This window comes from Strongyloides ratti, scaffold srae_chrx_scaffold0000002 (assembly GCF_001040885.1).
Source record: "Strongyloides ratti genome assembly S_ratti_ED321, scaffold srae_chrx_scaffold0000002".
NCBI classification, from domain to species: Eukaryota; Metazoa; Nematoda; class Chromadorea; order Rhabditida; family Strongyloididae; genus Strongyloides; species Strongyloides ratti.
In genome coordinates this window covers 3,167,896-3,179,213 of record NW_020171510.1, presented here as the reverse complement: position 1 = coordinate 3,179,213, position 11,318 = coordinate 3,167,896, and the positions used below count along the sequence as shown (strand labels likewise).

Genomic DNA, 11,318 nt, shown 5'->3' with positions numbered 1-11,318 from the left:
ATGAAACCTGGTGAATCTATCAATTCTGAAGTTTACGGTAAATTATTGGATAAAGTTCATCAAAAAGTGTCCCAAAAAGGGCTATCTTTAGTCAATAAAAAAGGGCCAATTCTTCTTCATGACAACGCGCGCCCACATGTTTCAAGAATCACGCTTCAGAAGCTGAATGAATTAAAATTTGAAACTCTCCCTCATCCTCCTTATTCTCCTAATCTTTCTCCAACAGACTTTTATTTTTTCAAGCAATTGGACCAATTTCTGAAGAAGAAAGTCTTCAAAAACGAGGAAGCTATAAAATCTGCTTTTGAAGACTTTATTGGCTCCAGGGACGACAGTTTTTATTCAAATGGAAAAAGTAAATTACCATTGCGTTGGAAAAATTGTATAGATTCTAATGGTAGTTATTTTAAATAAAAATCTTTATTTATCTTCGAGTTATTCGCGTTTTAAAATTTTTTAGTATAAGTGGCTCATTTCATATGGGACAACCTATTATTTATTTATCACCAAATTTAAAACGTTTAAAATTTTAATAAAAAAACTGCATATTATGTGGGACAAGTTAATATATTTTTACAAGGATAAATAATAATTTTTTAAGTTATCTTAATTGGTTTTAAAAAGATCTATAATTATTTTTAACATTAAATATTATTTAAGAAATTATATCTGCATATAATAACAAATATTAATAAAAATATTTTTATTACAAAAATTTTTATTCTTTTAGTTATTTCATTATTATTCATTATAGATTAATGAAAAAAGTTTATTCTTAACAATTTTAATAATTTATTCATGCACATAACCTAACTTTTTTAAGTAAAATTGATGTGATAAATTTTATCACTTTGATTTAAATTTTTATAATAATAATAAAATTTAATTATATATTTATTAGATAATCATAATATACATAAAATAAAAAGTATAAAAAATGAATATTTTTGGAAACAAGTAAAATGATTCAATATCAATCACGGAATTATTAATTATTAATCATCATACATTTACAATATAAAAATATTTTTTTATCTTTATCGTAATTGATATAATTTTTTAAATTCATTATATTTATTTTCTAAAAACTATTGTTCTATTATTCGATTATTTTTTATTAATATAATATAAAAATAAATGTATTAATTAAAAACATTTTTATAAACATTAATTATTCAATTTTTTTTAGTTTGTAACCTTTTTATAAAATTGTCCTTCAATTAGAAAGCAATTTTTTTTAATTATAAAAAGGGGAAGAAAACTTTTTTTCAATCTACTTTTTTCATATAATTTTCGGAAACTTAAATTTATATATACAAATGTTATTTTTTAATTTAAAAATATACATTTTATTCAATTATTATTATTAACTATAACAAAATTAAACATATTTTTATTTTTAAATATTTAATTAATTTTACATTAAAAAAAATAATTTGTTACTATAAAAAAAACATTTAAATTTTTCGAAAAAAAAGTATTAATAATTATTTTTATCCGTTTTAATAAGCAAAAAATAATTGTACTTAAAAATGTATGCTTAAATTTTTACATTATTAAAATAAACTTTATTAAAATTATTATTATAATATAAATAATTTATAATATAATAAAAAAAGTTGTACTTAATAAATTTTTTTAAACAAGCTATTTAACACCATGATTATTTAAATTTAAAATCTTTTTATTATCTTATTTATATAAATAAAAATTAATAAACATTGGTTTTGGTTAATTATTCTTATTAGATGTTTTTATTAATTTAAGAAATTAATACAGACATTTTTTTTATATAATTTATTTTAATTATACAAAGATACTATTGTAACAAGGAATTGAAAGAAAGAATTATAAAATTTTTATTAATTGTTAATTTTGCAAAGACATATTTTAAAATTTGTTGGTAATGTTCGAAAAGTTTTTAATATACTTAAATTGAAGTAAAGTAAAAAAATATTAGATAGTCAATATTAAAATATTATATAAAAAAATATTTTTTAAGACAACTTTAAAGTTGATCGTAATTTTTATTTACTTTATAAAATATTCTACAGAAACAAAAAAAAAAAAATAAAAAAAATAGTAATAATATTTAACCAAGTTACCTTATTATTCTTAATAACAATATTATTACTTTAAAAGTTGTTTTCCTGTTAAATTTTTAGAGCAATTATGTTGAAATTTTAAATACAAATCATAAGTTATTTTTAATTACTAAAATAAGTATACTTATTATTTTATCTAAACTATTTTTATTCAAGTTATTTAAATTTATTTGTTTTGTAATGTTTTAATAAAACAAATTAATTATATTAGTTATGTATTTTGTTTTAGCAATAATATATAAATTTTTTTCTTTTTATATTATAAATTGATAAATTATTTTGCACTTAAATAAATCTTAGTAGTACTAAATGTTTTCTGAAAATTTGGTAAATAACAGTTAAACTAAAAAAGAGAAATTTTTATATTTTTTGAAAAATATATATAATTGTAAACAAAACAAACTTAACACTATTATATTAAATAAATTATGCAATATGATATATTTATTTATTATATATGCTATTATTTCTATTTAAAAAAAAATATTTAATAAATCATTTCGATAAAATATTATATCATTAATCAAAAAAAAAGCTAATCATCACCATTAAATATTCTTAACAGTCTTGTTATTTTAACAAAAATTACAAAAGCATTGGCCCATAAAATGATGTAATGATGAATAGATTTATCAAAGTTAATATATGTTTTGATTAAAAGAAAACTCTAAAACTATATATTTTAAAAATTATTTAAAAAAAACTTACTGCTAATCCAAGAGTGATTGATAACAATAATAATTCGTTGGTAAATGCAACTTTCATAATTTATATAATAAATAAATGTTATATGTACTAATAATGTTATAAGTTTCACTTCAAGCTAAAAATATTAATAAAAAAATATGAAACGATTTGTTTGATATTATATTTTTATTTTTAAAAACTATGTTATTCTCTTTATAAAAGAACTTTCTTTTAATTATAATTACTTTTATTTGTGATAATTTATATATATTTTTTATAACATCATTCTAATTTATTGATGAATATTTCTAAAATATTATATTTATTGATAAATGTTTTTAAACATTTATGCCTTTTGAAAAGTGTACTTTTTTTTAAAATCATTTTAATTATTACTAACTACAAGCTACAAACATTTATTTAAAAATTAAAAGATGTTTACAATTTTATGTTTTATAATGTCAACTTTTTAAAAAAAAATAACTTTAAAAGTTTTAAATATATTTGACATTTAATATTCATTCTTTTTTTTTTATAAAAACAACACAATGTTAATAAAATTTTAAAAGATAAGTCATTTATTGGGACTTACAAAACATCATGTAACATAGAAATGAATAAGTGTATAATGAAAAAAATAGATCGAGAAAAAAAAAAGTTTAAAAAAGAGTTCAATAAATTGTATGCAATTTAAAAAAAAAGCATTTAATTAATTATTTATTGTTGAATAGACAATTGCGGGAGTGGAGCTTCAACTGTCAAAACACCATCCGTGGAAAGGGTACTTGTAATAAGTTCAGGATTAGTTCCACGAGGAAGCATAAATTCCTAAAAAAAAATTTTATGAAATTTATTTAATATTGATATATAAACATACTTGATTATATTCTCTAAAGACAGTTCGTGTTGGTGTTTTTTCTTCATGTTTTGCATGAACAAGAAGGCGACTATCAACAGTTTTTACGGTTACCTCTTCTGGTTTATATTGAGCAACATCAAATCTATAAACAAAGAATAATTAGTATTGAATAAAATAAAATTTTTAATTTTAATTACCTTAATCTTAATGTTTTTCCATCACTTTCATCCTTGATAAGTGGACTTTTTAAATTATCAAGGTATGGATCATAAGTTGGTCTTATTGACATCATATCAGATGGATGATGTTTTATTAAATCTCCAGTTGGTTGTCCTAAATAAAATATATACATTAAGTATATTGAATCTTACCGTAAAAACGATCAGAAGGTGAAGAAAAGTTACGATCAAAAGTTGAGTTATGACTTTCAATTCTATTGTTATAGCTGTTAGTGGTAGAATGAGTTCCTCCTAGTGGAGAAGTTTTATTTGGTGTATAAACTAAAAATAATAAATTAAAGTGTAAAAAAATAAAGAAAAAAAAAATTTTTCTAAACTTTTATAGTTTATATTTTTAAATAAACATTTTTATTTCTAGAACAGAAAATATATGTGTCATGTGTGTTATTAAAGTGGAAAAATTTAAAAAGTGTTATATCGACTGACTATTTTATTGTTGAAACTTCTTTTTATAGTAAAAACTAATTATAAAATATAAGTAGTTAAATTATTTTAAAAAATAAAACATATTAAATATAATTAAATAAAAATATATAAAAAAATTTTTTTTATTAATAATAACTTACCTTCAAATTCACGACGAAGTCGTTGCATTTCATCTTCAACACGGCGCATTTCGTTTTCAAAACGTTCTCTCATACTTTCAAATTCATTATCAATAACAGAATAGTTAGATGGTTTAACGTCAATTTTACGTTCTTGATTTGACATTATTTTAACTTATATTTATTCTTTTGTTCAGCCTCTTTTACCTATAATTTCTTAAAATTTCATTTAATCAAGATAAAATAAAAGTTTATTATATATAAAATGTCCCATTTATGAAAGTCTTTTTTAATAGATCTTTATAAAGATATTAACATATTATTGTATAATAAAATAGGTAAATATCGTCATTTACAGTTAACGGTATAATAAAATTATATATAATGTTATGAAAACAAAACGATTTTTGTAATACATTAAAAATATAGGGTAAATGGTAGTTTAATCATATAACAATATATATACATCTTTTGTAATCGGTTATATTTCAATTCTATATTAAAATAAATCTACAAGAAAAATTTATTGTTATTTATGTCGTGAGTAATTGTATGAATAATTATTAAAAATATATAATATTATGGAATATACAGTGTTTTTAATAAATTAAATATTTATATATAATAAAGAATTAAAAAAGACGATTATCATAATAAAATTATTTAACTGGTACACGTAATATATATGTATATATATATATATATATATAATATTTCTAAAACTATATCATGTATCATTAGAAATAGGAATAGCTTTTTGTTATAAATAAATAAAATTGTCAACACTACACAAAATTTATTTCATCTTTAGCATTTATATTCTAATATAAGTTAGATATCTTAAATAATCAGATTTTAAAATATTATGAAAGCTTAAATAAACAGTTAAAACTCCATGTATTATTTACTCTTAACTTCAACTGTTATATATTATAAATTTATGAGGTACAAAAGTAAAAGAATTCTTTAAATTATTATTTTATTAATATTGTACAAACATTATTAATGTGAGTATCTTTCATATTATAGGTAAAAGAAAAATTTTAATTCTTAAATGAATAAACTTTGATTGATAAAAGTATTATCAATAGTAGTATTTGGTAATTTAGAAACAATAGTTTTTGATAAATAGAAAATGAATATTTTTTGTTAAATAAAAAGTATTTGAATGTATATTTTATCTTAGTAAATGAGTCATAGAAATATATTTTAAAAAAGATAAGAAAAATTTATATATTTTTTTTTCAAAAGAAATATCTTAAAAATATAGTAAATTTTTATGAACATTTACTTTAAAACAAAAATTAGTACTTTTAGTATTTTTATTAATAAAACATTAATATAACTTTATACATAAAGTTATAAATTATTTTTTTTTGTTTGGTAAAAAAAAATACTATTCAACTATATAGCTATATAATAAAAAATAAAATTATTTTACTTACATAAATAAAAAATCACCTAAATATAAAACATATATATATATATATATATTTTTAAAATATAAATAACACTTGAAATGAAATCTTAGGATAAATTTATTTAATTTATAATATGATTCATTAGAGATATTTTTTTTTATAACATATGATTATATTTATGTCAGTATTTGAAAAATATGTATATTAAAAAAAGTAAATACTTTCCAAAAATTCTCCACTGTCATTGTTGTATATTAAATATTAATATAAAGTATTTAAGTAAATTTATCCTTTGTTTGCTAACTTAAAAATATAAAAAAGAACTAAACAATTATTTTACAATAGTTAATATAGAGTATTTTTTAAAAAATCAAAGACAAATTATTAAAAATATGAGCAATGAACTAAATCAAAAAAAAAAAACTTTTTGTTTAATATTTTAAAAAATAACTATAATATAATATTTTTATGTTTCACTTTAAAATATTATAAAAATAAAAATTATAAAAAGAGAAAAAAAATAGGTAAATAATCTAACAGTTTCAATGTTTTTTTTCATTTATTAATACACCCACATTAATTAATTTGTGGAATTTATTACACTAAATCATTTGATCAATATAACATTTTAAATTTGTGTACACAAGATCTGGCGTAAATATGTAAGATAAGTACGATACTTGACTTTTTATTAATAACATAAAAAATATTCATATATATATATATATATTTCTTTAATTTTATATAATTTTAAAAATAATTTTACATAATATATTTAAAAATATTATATAAAAAGTTATACATAATAAAATATTTATAGATGTTTAATCTTAAATATAATATTCAGTAAGGTAAAATTATCATTTTTAGTATTTATATTAATGACTATAAATTTTTAAATAAATTTGTATATTATAAATACAATTTAAACATAAAACTACACCATATAACAATATTTATTTAAAGGTTTTATATTATATATATGCATATATAACAATACAAGGTACTTGTATAAGTATTAAAAAAATATTTTTTCTATAACAAAATTGCAAATGCATATATATATATATATTTTAAAATATAAAAAAAAACATCTACTTTTAGTTAGTTAGAACACACAAATAAAATAAATAAATATTTCTCATATTTAATATAACAATGTTAAAAAAATTAATATCAAAATCTAATTAAATTTTATGTATAATAAAACAATTTTTTAATTGATATAATGACAACATTTCCAATTACGTGCAATAAATATTAAAAAGGTAAAATTTTTATTGTCTTTTAACTTTAATGTTTAGTTTCTTTTTTTATCTATTCCGAACAAACAAAATCATGTAATTCTATTATTAACAATGACAATGAATGATTAAAAATACCATTTTCAAATGATCTAACATTAATATTATTGTGTAGGTGGATGAATAAAATTATAAAATTTTAAAATACCTCTTTTTTAAATCTCATTATTTTTGATATTTTTATGCAAAAAATAAAATAATATCTTTAATTTTATTTTGTCATAAAAGAATTTGTTTAATAGAGATTTTTAAATTTAAATATATATTATTAATATGATTTGTTATACTGATTGATTAATAAAAGATTATTATTCCTTGATTTTTTTTAATAATAAAACTTTTATATAAATAAAAATTTTTTGATTATTATTTTGTTGGTGTTATCTGATAAAGAAACAAAAATCAAGGAAAAATGAAATAATAATTTCTTTATAAAATTAGTTTTTTTTTTTTAATTTTAAAAATATATTTTTCCAAAATCTTTGGGAGATATAGTAGAATGATATTCATTGAGATCATTTTTGAATAAGTAGTGATTGTGATATATATTTTATGTAAATTAAATAAATATGTAAAGGTAACATCTTATAAATATTAAATATAAATCAATACAAAATAATGTTATAATTTAAAAAAAAAGATGAAATAAAAAAAAATACTAGTAAGAAAGTTTTATATAATTATAAAAAATTTATATCTAGGTCAAAATAAATTATGCAAAATAATTAAATCATCATTAAATTATTAATGATATATCTTTATTATTACTAAAACATTTAATTATTTTTTTTAACTTTTAAAAAAAAAATAACTTTTTAGTATAAATTAAGATATTTGAGTGTTAAAAGTTAGAAATTGTATAAAATTTTATTATAAAAATTAATAAAACTCTAGTAATTATTTAGTTTAAAAAGTAGTAAATGTTATAATTATGTGAGAAGTAAAGTTGTATTTTTATCAGTAGTAGCTAGTCATTGCAATTATAAAAAAGTTTATTGAAAAGAGAAACATCATTGATAGTATATTTATTCGAGATTATTTAAATTTTTCTCATACTTTATAAAATAATAGAAAAACTTGATGTTAAAGAGAAATGAAAAATGACAATATAGTGATTATTTAAAAAGTAATCTATCATACAATTATAAATGCTTTTGGATAAATCATTCAAAGAACAAATATAATAGTGTTTTAAGTAAAATTTCTTTTATTTATAAATTTTAAATGTCATAATTTAAAAATATTATGGTTATGAAATTTACGCAACAAAAATTTTTGTATTTATTTTGATAATATTTTACAAGAAAATATTTTAAAATTTTACATGTTATCATAGTATTATAGTTATACTTAAATTATTCTTAAAATTTAATGTATAAACAAGTTAATAGATAAAATATATTTTATATCAATGAAATATAATTTTTTTTTTATTTTATTATTTTTATTGATTTAAAAATATCAAAGCTATTTAAAATTAAATAATAAGATAAATTTAATTAAAATATAATTATTGAAATATAGTAGAATATAAGTTTATTAAAATTAAAAATTAAGGTATAATTTTCAAAAGTTTAAATATTATTTACAATTAAAACTAATAAAAAATATAATTCTAATTATCTTTTATAAATTAAATATTTAATTAAATATGTTTATTCATTAAAATTTTTTTTATCAATATAACAAATAATATGTCACTACACATATTTAATGATGTAATTTTTATAAAGACAAATAAGTTATATAATAAAAAGAAATATTTTTTATATTAAAATTGATAATAATATTATATAAAATTATTCAGATATTATAATTACTTTTATATAAAGCAAAATTTTTTGAAATATTAAAAACTTTTTACAAAATATTTATAATAATGGTAAAATATTTAAATCAAAAATTTTAATATAATAAAAATTTTTAAAAGCATTATATAATAATTAAATATGATTATTTGATTTTAAACATACTTTGTAAAATTAATGACTCTTAAATTTTGTCAAATTGTTTAATGTTATGTGAAAAAGCAATGTTTAGTAAAGTATGTTTAGTGGTTATTATATTTAACATTGTTTAATTTTATTTTATAATTTAATTTACTTATAAAATGGATAAATTATATACTCTTAAATATTAAAATGAAAAAAGATAATAAAGAAATTTTTAACCAATATGATAAGTATTATGTATATATTAACATTAAATTTTTATTATTTTAAAATTTAAATCAATTTCCCACTTTGTATATAATTATTGTTAAAAATATTTTTTTCTAATATAAGTGTTTTTTCTCTGTATATTATATATTAACGAAAAATTCTTTATTCTTTTGATAATAAAAACTATTATTAAGATATAACTACCATAGCAACTAAATATGAATATAAAAGTAAAAGAAAATTTTTATCTATTTATATTAGTTAAATTTTAAAATTGTAACTATTTATTTCTATATTTATACCAAAAATAAAAAAAAATTTTTTTTTTAATTAAAAAATGAGTGAATCAAATGAAATTGAAAAAAACCTTCAAAATTATGATGACGAAGATATAAAAAGTATTGATGAGGAAGAAAATGAGGAAGATAGTGAACCAATGATTAGTGAAGATGAATTAGAACTTTCTCCCAGAAGAAGAATTAGTTCTTCAAAAAAAAATATTAATGAATTAGTTTTGAATAATACAAATATTCAACAAGTTTTAAAACTTCCACATATATTTTCAAATAATCAAGAAATATATTTTTTAAATTGTGAGAAAAATACAAATAAATGTAAACAACTAATTGAGGTATAGTTTTTTTTTTCCTTTAATTATATAATTATTTTAAATAGCAATCTTTAAATGACTCAAAATATTATAATGAATATGCTGTTCAAATGTCTGGATATTTAAATTTTTGTAATTTAGAAATTTCAAAAGCAATATCATGTTATGAAATTGCTCATAAACTAAATAGACAAAACTCAAAATATATTTTAGATTTAGGTCGGATAAATTATTTGTTTGGAAATCATTCCCAAGCTTTAGTTTATTTTACAAATGCTATTAAAATGTTTCCAAACAATTGGAAAGCATATTGTTGGAAAGCTTTGACTATATATTATCAAAATAAAAAAACTTATGAAGCATGTAATAAAGCAATAGAAGTATTACTAACTTATTCATCAGCATCTAAAAATCCTGAAATACTTACTTTAATTGCATTTTTTTGTAGAAAAAAAGGTGATCTATTTTCATCATCTGAAGCATTAAAAAAAGCTAGTGATATGGATAATTCAAATATAGAATTGTTAAAACAATTAGGTTATGATTATCTTGATATTCAATCAGAAGAATTAGCTTTTGAATCTTTTGGAAAAGCATTAACATATAATAATTCACATATTCCTAGTATTGTAGGTGCAGCTTACATTATACAAAGTAATGGGGATTATGATGTTGCTTTAACAAAATACAGGTTATTTTTTTTACAATAATATTATTTATATATAAATATTATTTTTTAGGCATGCTATAAATATTTGTAATTACAGTGGAGCTATATGGAATAATATTGGAATGTGCTACTATGGTAAAGGAAAATATATTACAGCTATATCATGTCTTAAGAAAGCAGATTACTTAATTCCTCAAAATTGGGAAATATTATTTAATATTGGTTTAGCTTACAATGGATTAACACAGTATGCTTCTGCCTATCAATACATATCTTCCGCTCTTAATTTACAACCAAGAAATGCCTTTATTCTTGAAGCTCTTGGAGGTTTGTATATCTAATAAACTTTAATAAATTGATATTTAGTTGTTTTAAATCATTTAGGAGATATTGAAAATGCTAGAAAAGCATTTAAAAAAGCAATATCAATTGACAAGTCTAAAACTGCAGGTTTCTATTTAAATTTTGCCATTTTTGAATATAAAAATGGTGAAATTGAAGAAAGTAAAAATCTTATAAATAAATATTTTAATCTCATTGAAATTGGTACAAAAGTAGACATTGTAAGTATTAAAAAAAATAAATAAAAGAAAGATTTTAATTTATTTTTAGGAATCATCATATAATGCAAAACGTCTTCAAAAAGTATTAGAAAAATTAAATTAATATTTAAAGTAAAAGTTTTTCAAATAAAAATTTATAAATAAATAAATTAT

The 11,318-nt window shown here is 17.3% G+C and overlaps 3 protein-coding genes across 3 annotated transcripts; 2 read left to right on the top strand and 1 right to left on the bottom strand.

The window, feature by feature from the left end:
• Nucleotides 1–414, top strand: SRAE_X000167800 (Hypothetical protein; the record flags this gene model as incomplete). The annotated part of the gene is made up of 1 exon (XM_024651673.1): nt 1–414. The coding sequence occupies one exon, from the start codon at nt 1–3 to the stop codon at nt 412–414; it is 414 nt and encodes a 137-aa protein (XP_024499146.1).
• A 3,095-nt stretch (nt 415–3,509) lies between these two features.
• SRAE_X000167700 (Alpha crystallin/Heat shock protein family and Alpha crystallin/Hsp20 domain and HSP20-like chaperone domain-containing protein) lies at nt 3,510–4,601 on the bottom strand (the record flags this gene model as incomplete). The annotated part of the gene is made up of 5 exons (XM_024651662.1): nt 3,510–3,620; nt 3,670–3,793; nt 3,849–3,984; nt 4,023–4,151; nt 4,457–4,601. The coding sequence occupies 5 exons, from the start codon at nt 4,599–4,601 to the stop codon at nt 3,510–3,512; spliced, it is 645 nt and encodes a 214-aa protein (XP_024499145.1).
• Nucleotides 4,602–9,659: 5,058 nt separating this feature from the next.
• Nucleotides 9,660–11,268, top strand: SRAE_X000167600 (Bardet-Biedl syndrome 4 protein; the record flags this gene model as incomplete). Its single annotated transcript, XM_024651651.1, has 5 exons — nt 9,660–9,953; nt 9,998–10,623; nt 10,673–10,929; nt 10,969–11,165; nt 11,215–11,268. The coding sequence occupies 5 exons, from the start codon at nt 9,660–9,662 to the stop codon at nt 11,266–11,268; spliced, it is 1,428 nt and encodes a 475-aa protein (XP_024499144.1).
• Nucleotides 11,269–11,318: the final 50 nt, after the last annotated feature.